The sequence below is a fragment of the Chamaea fasciata genome, unplaced genomic scaffold (genome assembly GCF_029207755.1).
Source record: "Chamaea fasciata isolate MVZ Bird 193981 ecotype frontalis unplaced genomic scaffold, bChaFas1.0.hap1 SCAF_2, whole genome shotgun sequence".
Lineage (NCBI taxonomy): Eukaryota > Metazoa > Chordata > Aves > Passeriformes > Sylviidae > Chamaea > Chamaea fasciata.
The window spans coordinates 20,286,415-20,299,224 of NW_027094087.1; the positions used below are offsets into that span (position 1 = coordinate 20,286,415).

Sequence of the window (12,810 nt, forward strand, 5' to 3'; positions counted from 1 at the left end):
GTACATGGGGATAAGCTGGCTTTTGGGTAGGTGGCAAAATGGTCAAAGAGCAGGAGCCTGTCTGTGTCCCAGCATCACTTGGAAGTTCAGCTTAAATTAGAAACTTGTGTCATGATAGTGGTTGTCCCCTTTCCATTACAGTGAATCAAAATAATGAACAATATAGGCCAAATTTGTATTTAATCAATGACCTACTAATAACTGCCTTTGAGTCAAGCAATTAATTTTAGCTTTCATTGTTAATATGATTTTATGCTGTTTTTGGTAAAGTATTTGTCCTTTTAGGCAGTGGAGAAAAAAAGCTTCATTAAAAAAAACCCCAAATATTTAAATGATTTTCAGATTTTCCAGCTAACAAACTGTACATTCTAGTGGAAATTCACAGTTTCATTCTCCTCCTTGGTATTTGGGTAACTGAATCCGTTGCCTGCATGAAAAAAAATAAGGTTTTGTTGCCAATGTGATCATGCCCAGCCATTGTCCTCATTTCTACTATTGTTAGCATGAATATCTCTCTAAACATTTTCCATTTTTCAGAAAAGGAAATTACAATGAATTTTTATTGTGCACCCAAATGCACTGCAACACTTTCTTCACAGAAAAGTTTTTAAATATCTCCAGGGACTGAGACTCCACACCCTCTCTGGGCATTTACTGAAATGCACAAATTATTTGTCCTGAAGAAATTTTGGAGTATTTTGCCTTCTTAGAATAGCGGCAATAGTATCAAATATAAAAGCTATCTAAGCTATAAAAAAATGTCAGTAAAGAAAAGAGGGGAAATTAGAATCCTAAAATAATTCAGTCTTTTAAATTTAAACACCATCCACCCAGGTAAACCACCATAAACTTTCATGTGGGGAAATAGAGACTTTTAAATTAAATATGATTTTCTGTCTAAACTGACAGAGTTTTGGAAGTGTTAGGTCTCAGATTTTATTGTATTTAAAAATTTGAAGGTAACTTCCTTGAAATAAGTGTACTTGTGAGTCTTAAAATGCTTGTGAATTACAACGTGACAAATTGTTAGTATGTCAAAAAATATAGTTTGAGGCACATCGTACAGTATTTATCCATCACTTTTTCTTTCCTAATTAAGATCTGTAGGGAGGGACAGAGGCTCTCAAAAGAGAGTAAACGAAGGATAAGCACAAAGATTACTCAATGATTGTAGATATATTTGGGTATGAAAATGGATTCAGCTTGTAAAGTCATGCTAATATCAAGCAATTCTACCAATTTTGACATCAAAGTTCTTTATATTTTTCAGGGTGTTTGTAGTTTGTTCCTTTCAAACCCAAATAAGTACTCTAGGTAGAGGTGGGAAGCTTGTTAACTTGATGATCTAATGTGCAGTGGCACTAGATAATCCGCTGGAATCTTCAGCCTTGCTTTCTGTGACTTTACAGTCATTTACACCTGAAGCCTTTCACATCTATCCTTTGTATTGCTATGGGAGAAACTTGGAAAAATTAATAGAAAGAATTCCTGAAGAAAATGGAATTCTCTGGAACTGTTTCTTTTCAGAGGTCTATAGCCATAAAGAGATTTAAAAATTCAGTAAAACAGGAAGGTGAAGCTTTAGAGAACTCCTCTCCCAGTGTGTTCCTGTAGCACTTTTTATTTTCCGAGAGCAGGAAAACTCACACAGGGTAATTTCAGTAAATTTATCATTTACTCAGTGTTTCCATTTGAGGAGTTCTGAAGCGGTGGATTATAGTTGGGAAGCAAGAGCAGCTGAGCTGTACCAGCAGTTGAAAAAAAGATACAGATGCACCTGTATTTCTCTTAAGAAAATTCTCTTTATTCCAGCAGCAACCATCCCAGTGTCAGTCACTACTAGGAGTCCCTACACGTATGAACGTCCAAAGACTGCAGAGGGTAATGATTATGAGTCATCCTTAGTCATTCTTCTTTTCAATGGTCTGATAATCTGTGCAGTTGAAAACACTATTTCCTGGAGGCTTCTTGCTTATTCATGTGTGGTCCAAACCCAGCAAATGCAAGTCTTGGTGCTTTATTATTTCTCCATGTTCCTAACATGGAAATGTCTTCTAAAAGATAGGATATCACTTCAAAGATATTTACTTAAAAGTTTCAATCACATTGGAAGAAGAAATAATAAGAATTATTGCAATAATAAGGATTTTATGGAATATAGAAATAACATCATCTAAAAGTGACATTTAAAACTACAGACTGCTAAACAATTCCTGCACAAGGAGTTTTACTTTATAATTTCTCAAATGTATGGAAAATACTGCATTTTTTCAAGTAATGCGTCCAAACTTGCGTTCAAATTAAAAAAAAAAAAAAAAGTAGTTTTTTTTTAATGAGGAGCACAGTTTAAATAAAGCAATACATGACCTTTTTTTAGTATGGGAATATATATAAAGTGATGTGTTTAATACACACATTTTTTATGCAGACTAAGAAAAAAAGGTCTCTCCTTTGCAGTGAGCCCTGAAGTGCTAAATCTAATTTAAAGGAAAATTTGAATCACTGTTTGCATTTACTGTGCAGATTGTATTCTGAGAAGGGCTTCAGGATGTTTTCAGCAGCCTAGCTCCGCTCTTTAAAACCTGGATGAAGCTGACTACATATATGATACTTCACAGGACAAGGACAGCTTTAAGCCTTACTTAAATGATTTGATAAAATATAATCAGTTTGGTTTTGTCAATTAGCAACAAATCACTTAAACCCATAGTTTTCGACTGCAACACATTCTACGCCATGAAATAATCTCAGAATTCTTCTAACGACATTGATTTGTCAAGGCCAATGTCACATAACAACCTTTTCTTAGCATTGCTTTCCTTTTGGTTCTCTTTGGCTTTTGACTAAACTAGGAGAAGTGTTGCTGTAGAAGAACATCCGGCTCTTTGATTATCCATCAAATAGATAATCATTGCTTGTTTTGTTCATATCCAACAATATTTCATGCATTAAACACATAGTGTGGTTATTCATTGGTATGGACAGAGGATCATTTCCTGGACTGAATTTCTTCATTGCTGAATATGAATGTGATTTTCTTTGGGACTTCTACTTTCAGCTTAAATGCTGGTTTTCACAAAACAAACTTCCCAGTATCCAAAATACACATTCCTCACATTTGAAGCCCAAATGATCTGCTAAGATCAAAACACCTCAAGCTAAATCTGATAAGGCAGTTCTTTTGAAATTATGTACTTTGAGGCTTGCTATTAGTGCGGAAAGTAAAGAAAATAAAAACTTCAACTTTTTTTCCCTCTAGGTGTGGAGAAGAGCCATTCATTTTTTTGCAATAATACTTGTAAAAAAATAAACTATATTGCTCCAGAAGGCAGTTTGCAGACCCAAAAAAAATATATAAATTTATTTTAATTATTGGAAGCTGTCATTCTCTTTGTAAGAACTGACTGATTTTTCAAACGCAACCTGAAAATAGAAATTAGTGTTTTGTAGGAAAAGATCTTGAATTTGAATTTCAAAGTTAAATTATGAGCTTGAATAATAGCAAAGTGTTTGCAAACCAGGCCCATGTAGTGAGAACATTTGAAAAATTAGTGACTAGTTTGAAATTTCTGTAGAGTATCTGGCCACTGTCAGTAGAAGTTAATGCTGGTTGTTTGGGGATTTTTTTCCTCATTTGCAGCAATATTAATACTACTAAATATTACACTATGGATGTTTGATATTACAGCATTTATTACATGTAGTATTAACCCCCTCAATTGCAATCAAAGTTTTATAGAGTTATTTATATGTGAAGCCCATTTTTAAAATTGGTAGATGCATACGAGATTTTAAGAGATAAGTCAATATGGTTTATAGAAAAGATTCTATCTTTAGGTGTGTGTTATATGCTATTTTACTTGTTACTGCTCTAAGAGGGGAGAATTTATGCATTAACATTATTTTAATATATTTTCTTTATTGTCAAGAAATTTTTATAGATTCTGCCCTCTCGTGGGTTTTTGTCCCATCTGGTATAGTTTATGACCAAGAAAAGGGCATGATATATTGGTTTTGTGATCCAAATTGTAAGTGGATATAAGAGAAAACAAACAGGCTTTCTCAAACTAAGTTTTTTCAGAGAACTAATAAACACAGCTCTACCAATAGCAGTCTTTTAGTCCTCTTCTTAATTGCTCACTTTACAGGGAAAACTCAACTCTTTTGTCATGGTAGCACACTACTTTCAAGTAACACAGTTCAGTTTGGGGACTCCTGACATTCTGTATATGAAGAGTCCCTTGCTGTCTCTGAGTTAAACTCTGATCTCTTCTCTGGCTTGTTCTTGGATTTACTGATTTATATCCACATTTTTTTGCTTCTATTGCCATCAAGTTTGTCTAATTACTTATTTCTTATTTTACCTGTATTATTAAGAATTTTAATTGCTCACGGTTTAAAGGTCGGCTCAGAGATCCATATTACCGTTGTGTTTTGTTTGTACCTGCTTTTCTACTTACCACTGGAGTAATTTTAAGTTTTCGGAGTGTGCTCCTTACTCACTTTGTCACACTGTTTCTGTTGCAGTCTTGGAACCTATTACACTTAGAATTGAGCCGCCAAGGTCACCCATAGGTAACAGAATTTCCTTGGCAAGCTGTTGTATTTGCTTTATTTACATCACAGCAAGCATCACTGAAGTTAGTCACCTTATGCCTCAGGATTGTTTCATTTAACCTCATTTTTCTTCTAGGTAATTATCTTGCTTGGCATTCAAAACAGTTGGGTTTATTGCTCTCTTCACAGCTGGAATGTCTCCTTTATAAAAACGAAATTATTCTGGCAGCTCTGAATCACCTTTCTCATAATTACGCTTGTTTGCGCTTGTTTCAGTTTTTATTTTAAAAACACAAACAAAAGCTGAGCTTCAAAAATGACTAAAATTTCCACTTTCTTGCTTAGATTGTTGTAAACACATGGAGAGTACTACCTGACTTACCTACTTCTCAGTTGCAGGTGTGAGGTTTCTGTGCTTGTGTGTTCAGCTGGGATCAGATGCTAATTGCCGTGCAATTTAACCAACTTATTGCCCACATTTTCTCTTCCAGCTCCAAAGGAGACTCAGCGTGTTCCTTCTAAACCTAAAGCTTCGCCCAAACCTCACATCCCACAAGCCAAAGATGGTAAACTGCTTTGTGATTGTTTCTAGTACAGTTTATTTTGGATTGAAATGTATTTATGAGCAGCTGTTCAGTTATCTGAGCCAGTTAAAACAGAATGGGGTTCTGTTCTGTGCCATTCAACAATTTAATTGCAGTTTTCACAGGCTGTGACACTTGCTAGGTGTTTTTCACAGAGCCAAAGAATAAACCTCTGCTACTTCAGTGCAGCAGGATGAGAATAGTGTTACTCTCAGATTAACCTTGCTAACTAAAGCAAACACCAAGCAATTAAAGTGTGTACTGAGGCTGCTTGGGGGGTATAATTCTTTCCAACATTGCTTTGCATTGTTAGAACGAATCTGTTTCCCTCCTAAGCCATAATTAATTAATTTCATGTCATTATTATTTTCTGCATGGGGGAGTAAATTTCCCAGTTATACATGCATACTTAGTATTTGCTTATAAATATTTATTGGTGTTAGTGATCCTTTACACTGTATTCCCAAATACTGGATTTTTATGTCATTAAATGTGAGAGCAGTTGAATTCAGCGGTAAGCAGAAAAAATTACTTTCTGTCCCATGCTCTCCAGTTGGTAATATCAACAGAAAATTGCAAGGGTCTCAAATATATGTTATCCTTTGGTAAATATGAAAACTTTAAGGATAAACACTTTATTGAAGACCTTTAGATTGTAGGCATAGACCAGTATTTTGAAATCTGATGTTGTCTATTAGATATGATTTCCTCATGTAGCAAACAGTCAAAATCCTTGTCTTCTCATAATTTTTTAACCATGGCATCTGATTATAAAACATTGTTTCTAAATTACACCTTAAGATGCAACTTCTCATAAAAGTTTTTACCTTTCTGGCTCTTTTTCATTGTTATGGTAGTCTGACCTTCTCAGAAATGGCTTATGGCTTTGTCACAGAAATGCTATGAGGTTGTATTGATCTGTGTTTAAAACGAACAAACAAAAACAAAACAAAAACCACAACAACTTACTGTTTCTTCAAGAATCTGTAATATACAGAACATTTTCTACAGCATCATCCACTTATTCTGTAATTGTCTTAAACGATGCAAAGACATTTCTTTTTTTAAAATTGTAATCCACACAGAAGAATTGACACATCAATTTCACATCCTTATGGCCCTAAACCACCCAGTTTTATTTTAGACCCATTCCAGTCTAGGGCTGAATTATATGAGTGTTCAATGCAATACACCATATAATGCTCTTTATTTATAGTGTTCAGTACACAAGCAAGTACTGTCTGATTCCAATTGTGTATATGGAGTGCATTTGAAACACATCACCAAGGGAAGAAATTCTTGTCCCTAAAAAGCCATTTTCTGAATAACAGAATGATAATATTTGGATATTTCATTGAAGTCTATGAGAGAATAAAGCTCACACTATGTTGAAGATTACGCTGCTTTCTCAGATACTTCTTTTAATACAACTGTTTCTGTATGAGGCAGTATACTAAGTATATGATTCAGAAAGTACTGCTAATTGTAAATTTTAAACTTTTAAAGCACCTTTTCTGTTTTGTTTCTGATACAGTCCTGGAATCTATAACACTTAGAACTGATCAACTCAAACCAACAATAGGTAACAGTTTTACCTATAGGGTAAATCCCCTGGGAACCATGACATTCAGCTTTTTTCTCACTAAGCATCACAAGCACTTCTTCACTGCACTGCATAATTTTTTACTATTAAAGTTCATCCTGTAAGAGGGTTTTGGTGATTTTTCACTAACAATTCATAATTATCTTTTTCTGTTTTTTCTCACACAAATGTGTTCTGCAAAATGGATGGAAGCACCACAACTTACTCTTGACTTCTTGTCTCTGTACTCCATTTCTATCATGTGCTGCTTCACCTTTTATACTGTTCAGGTCTACTGGCCTTGCTTGATATTGTCCTGTTACAGACGTTTTCCATCAGCTCTGGGGTTTGTTATGTACCAAGCCCTCATTTTTCTCCATTACTCAAGTTTTTGTGATTCCCAAGCATCCCAAAGGCATGTGTTCTCCTTCAATGTTATGATTTCTGTCAGTATCAGTTCTCAAAAAATTCTACTAGTTGCTGTAGCTGCTGCTTTTTTTTTTTTTTTTTTTTTTTTCCCCCCCAGTTCCTAGAGAACCACACCATGTTCCTTCCAAACCTTCCAAACCTGGAACATCACCAAGCCCAGAGGTACCACGAACAAGACCTGGTAAATTCATTTTTTCTATACCTTTTCATGCTGATACTTATATGTTATGGATTCTACTTTGATCCATAGAGCTTCAGGTTTATATGTATTCCTTGGGCATATATTTTGGAACATTCCCTGAGGGATAAAATCCAGTGATAAGTAGAATTTATAAGGAACCTGGTAAGTTGAAAATGTCTTCAGTTCTTTATTACATTGCAAGTCGCTGCAGCAAAGGGTGTTTTCTGCACAATTCTCAGGGAAAATAATAGGCATTTTCTGTGTGAACTTGCTTGTGTTCTGGCACAGTGAAGGTGGAAACAAGAGGTGTCATTGCAAAGAGGAAGGATTCTGCTCTGATTTCTCAAACTGTGTGCTTGTTTCTTCTTTTCCAGGCACAAAATTTCATTCATATTTGTTGGTTCACATTTTCAGAGCCCTTGTGATGTTCAGAGATTTAAAAACGTGTAATACTTCCTATAATTGTGTCTAAATGGGTTGTTATACCCATATACAGCCTAAGGAGAATTAAGGAGGGAGAAAGTAAATCATACAACTCACACTTGCATGATGTCACACATTAACCTCTTACTCATCCTACCCCACAGTGTTCCGGGGCAGAGAACCAGAAAAGCAGAAGCAAGGAGAAAAAAAAAGAAAATAAAAGAAAAAAAAAAAAAGAAAAGAAAAAGAAAAAATCATAGTTCAAGGTGAAGACAGCTTCATAAGGAAGGATAAAAAGAGGGGGGAAAAAAGCAGGTGGTACAAATCAACCTCACACCACATCCCACAGGCAGACCAGTGCCAGTCGGGGAGCAATGGGTGCTTTGGAAAGTTTTGTTGCCAAGCATGACTTTATGTGAGGTAGAATATCCCTTTGGCCAGGGTGGTTCTGCTGTCCTGGCTGTGTCCTCTCCAAGCATCCTGTCCAACTCTAGCCCAGCCCGCTTGCCTGGGGGCAGAGTGAAAAAGAACTCTTGGATGCTGTAACAAGCCAAATTCAGCAATAATTAAAACATTGGTATTTTATCAACACTTCCTTGCTCATTCATCCAAAGCAGAGTACCATGGGGGCTGCTCTGAAGAAAATCTCCATCCCAGCCAGACCCAGTATGGGGCATCCAAGGTACATGGAGTGTTAGAGAGTGTTGGTGAAGAGGTGAGCAGAGAGACAATAACTCAGGTTCCTTTTCTCCCCAGTAAGTCTGCACCTATTGCGTGAAAAAAAAAAAATCTTGAAATAAGTCAGGAAAGTGTACAAAGCTGAAGGTGAAAAAAACAACCCACAGTCTGTGGCTATTACAAAAACTTTGGATTTATATTTGGGATCTGTTCTGTATTAGAGCTGTTACCTTGAACTGCAGGAAATTCTGAGGAACATAATACTTCAATGTTGAATTTCAGGGAGGAGTGACTATCTGCCATCAGCCCTAGCAGGGATGGTATGATTATTGTGGAGACAGTGGTTGTAGCATTTTGATTGATCTGGCTAATACTTTGGTTTTGTTGTTTTATTATGCTAATGCAGTTCTGGAAACAATTAGGGTTAGAACAGAGAAATCAAAGGCAACAATAGGTAATGAATTGTCTTGTTTGAATGGTCACATTGTCTTTCTTCTTCAGCACAAATCATCAAAAGCAGAAAAAAATTGTCATCTTTCTTTTCATGGTCCTTAAAAATTTAACAGTCAAGGTTCTCAGTCTCTTCTTATTTTCTATGAAGCATTCAAGGAGAATCCTTGTTCCTATCAAGTTGTTATGCACATAAGATAGGAGAATTTCCTTTAACATTTAATAGTAAGAAGCAGAGGGCAGATCAGAACATGATCCTAATTATATGTTCTCAGTCATCCTGTGGAGGTCGCACCATTGCAGGTGGTTATGTGGTTTGGGCGGGCAGAGCTGCATCCTGGAAGCTTTCTTTCTCTGTTTCCCTTCCCCTCCAGTTTTATGAAATGAAATTCAGTCCTTCATAGAGGACTGAAAAATAATTCTGTTCCGCTTGAACCTCAATTTCACTGTCAGAGCACAATCACTTCATTGATCCTGAGTCATATGATTGCTTGAGGCAGATCCATTTCACTAAGGCATTTTTGTCACTTGAATTTGATATTGTGAATCATTCCAGGGCAACACCCATTACAGAGCAGTTTATTTGTATTTGAAGCTCCTTATTACTTTAATAATGCTTAACCCAGTTTCTTTCTTTCAGCTTCTAAAGATATATATCACAGGCCCTCCAAACCTAAAACATCACCCAGTCCACGTGTTCCTCCAACTAGAGCAAGTAAGCTTACCAATATTTTGCCCTTTAGTGCATGAAAGTTTCAACACTTTGAAAATTTTCAGAATTGATGAGTTCTCAGAAGATACAGAGTGGATATTGAATAGGCTGTGCTCTGCTGTCATAATAGAATTTTGTCATACATCTGTCATGGAACAAGATAATCAGCAAGATATTTATACATGTCAATGACACACAATGGATATGTGTGGGTTAACACTCATGTTGAGCCCTTGCACACAGGAAAATCTGCATCTTGATTTCCTTAGAGTGTGACAGAAATATTTGTATTTTTAACTTGAATTTTACACTCCTTTAAAAGTGTAAAATTACGGTACTTTCCTGTTCCCAAAACTTTGGAAATAGCTCTGTCCATTTGAAAATTAGTGGTAAATTTCCATGTTTCTTCTGCTTTTACTGCTTTGCTGAAGATTTTTTCTTTTTTTAATGCAGAGTTGATTTAAATGAGTAGCAGGTTTTTGGAATATGAAACACCTGTTAGAACTACAGCAGTTTACTCTGCAGAAAGCTCTGTTTGTTACTGCTGATAGGAGTGGAGAGTTCATCTGACACTACACTGTGAAAGTCACTTTGTCTTTAGTCTCTGCACTGGCATCGTACTGATTGCACTAACAGGAGACATCTTTGGGATTATTTTCAAATGACAGAAATAATCCCTAAAAAATTTCTTAGCAGAAAATGAACCTTCTGATTCATCACAAAAATTGAAAGACATATGTTGAATCATCATCCTCAACAATGTGTTCAAAGTTTTGCACATCTTCACAGGTCCAAGAACCATCATCCTCAATAACAAATTCAAAACTTTGCTCATTTCCACAGGTCCAAAAGAAAGTCGACGAGTCCCTTCCAAGCCCAGAGCATCACCAAGTCCAGATGTACCACACAAAAAACCTGGTACATATATTGTTGTTTTGTTCTGCTTGAATATCCAGAGCTTCTTTTGGGTTGTCCTTCCTCAGTGAATCAAGTGTTGATTAACATCCCTTCATATTACAAATACATTCTCTGATGATCATGAAATAGGTGTTTGAAGGAAAACAGAGCTGATTTCTATTTTTAATGTCTGAATTTTAGTAGTTGCCTCTGCTTTTCAGCAGGCTTTCAACATGACATCTATCACTGATGAGTAATCTGTACAGCAGGGTAGACAACATGCAAATATTATGAGAATTTGGAATAAATTGCATGTCTTTTGTGCCTGTCAAAAGGTTTTTAGAGAAAAAAACCTATTTGAGGGCCTTCATGTATGACTCTAAATATCTCTAACTGAAACCGCTCATAGGTTTGTGGGACCTGGTTATAGAATTTCACCCTTAAAAATAATAGGGATTTACATACTAATGACCTACCAAACTTCTGTAACTTCTAACAGTTCTAAGAGTATCCATTGAGCATTATTTTGAGTGTATATTCACCAATTTTACAAAAAAAAAAAAAAATGAAATTAAGGGGGGGAAAAAAAAAGAGAATGTGTTCCAAATTGAAAACAAACCAGTCATATTAAAGAGAGTATTTTTACCAGTAACTTATACTCACCCCTAACTCTGTATACCTTGTTGTTTGTATGAAGTTTTGGCAGTTAGTACCTTTACAGTTGAACAACAAAAGACAGCAGCAGGTAAATTTGTTACCTTGAGCTGGTCATTATTATTTTTTCACTACTCCTTGGGCCAGTGCTTATTGTCTAGCATTAGTCTGTTTTCACATAATCTGTTTGTGGTTTTGATTTGTTTTCTTTTCTACTAATTGAACTACATTCTACTCTGTTGTAGGTATTGAAAGATTCCTAGCTGGTTTGTTGTCTTTACAGAAAATTTCTTTCCCTGTCACACAGGTTGTAATTCCTTTGATACTTGTAGGAGACCAGCACACCATGGGTATTGCAGTTATGGGTTCTGAAAAACAGACAGAAATATATTCCCTGCAGTTTCCTATGTTCTTTCCAGTTTTGTTGCTAGACTCCAGATTTTGCTTACCTGAATAATTTTCCACCCCTGTTTTCATTCAGGATTTTGTTTACTCTTGAATTCCTGTATGCGTCTGACATTCAGTTTTTCAGGCTGTCACGCAGGGATTGTTTTTCTTTGCAAGCATGAGACATGCAATGCCTGTGCAACAAACCTAATTTTGGCAAAGGATAAAATCTTAAAACAGATCTTTTCTTTCAGCTTTTAAAGAACCACAACATATTCCTTATAAACCTAGACCAACTCCCGTCCCGGATGCTCCATACAGGAAGCCTGGTAAATTATCTGGTCTTTGGTGATGCTGCAGTGGATAATTGAACAATTGCTTTTGGGGTGGCAGTGGGGGGAATGGTTATCAGTGCATCTGCTGTTACCTGGTTATTGTTCTAGGTTAAGAAATCTCTGCAGGGATGCAAATAAATCTAATGGAAACATCAACAGATCAAGAGTTTTTGTATCTTATGCAGATATTAACAGAAGAAATAGTATCAACCTGTGTGTTTTAATCAAGGATAAAAAGTTATTTGCAGTTTGTATCTGAGCAACACTCTTCAATAGTTTGCCCCATGTTTTTGAAGCTCTGATGAGAGAAACCTCCTAACACTGTTGTGTTGCTTTTTCTTTATACACGCATTTTCACCCAGATTAGAGTGAGGATTCCCTTCAATTAAATTTTGCTTAGGTGACTCCCCATCAGAAATCCAGCTGACCTATGTAATACAATCAGTGATTTCACCAAAAGTTTGTTACTGTTGTTTCGTAACCATAAATTTCTGAGGGTAAATGCCTATTGCTGTTTTAAAACATTCCTTTCCTGTTGTATACAGTATAGTGCTGAAAGGTTTTTAGGAAAAAGGAGGGAAGGAGGATTACTTTCATTATTCAGATCATTTATTGACTTTTTCCAACAGAGATTCTTCCAACCTTTGATGAACGAGATACTACTATGATTCCTCGTATTCCTGAAAGAACAAGGGCAACATTTGGTAACTGTTATTTCATAAATAATTATTCTATTTTCTACTTTTTTTAGAGAATATCATCTTAGAGAGAGCTCATTATATTTTATTAAAAGCTAATAATGAAATTTTGCTCTACTTGTAGATACTTCCCTGTTCTTTGGTCTTGATAAGGGTAATATTGCACAAGCTCATTTACTTTCAAAGTTTCTTTTCCTCATCTTCTAGCCCTTCCAGTCAGAATGATGCAATTCCTCCAGATGT

General features: G+C 35.8%; 1 protein-coding gene across 1 annotated transcript in view; it reads left to right on the forward strand.

Annotated features, from left to right (window-relative positions):
- Positions 1-12,810, forward strand: part of ABI3BP (ABI family member 3 binding protein) — a 176,271-nt gene that overhangs the window by 121,727 nt on the left and 41,734 nt on the right. The window contains exons 32-40 of the mRNA XM_066175185.1: positions 1,813-1,881; positions 4,528-4,575; positions 5,049-5,123; positions 6,676-6,723; positions 7,250-7,333; positions 9,525-9,599; positions 10,440-10,514; positions 11,789-11,863; positions 12,499-12,573. Of these exons, the coding sequence (XP_066031282.1) occupies positions 1,813-1,881; positions 4,528-4,575; positions 5,049-5,123; positions 6,676-6,723; positions 7,250-7,333; positions 9,525-9,599; positions 10,440-10,514; positions 11,789-11,863; positions 12,499-12,573 (624 nt within the window). The remainder of the gene's footprint in view (positions 1-1,812; positions 1,882-4,527; positions 4,576-5,048; positions 5,124-6,675; positions 6,724-7,249; positions 7,334-9,524; positions 9,600-10,439; positions 10,515-11,788; positions 11,864-12,498; positions 12,574-12,810) is intronic.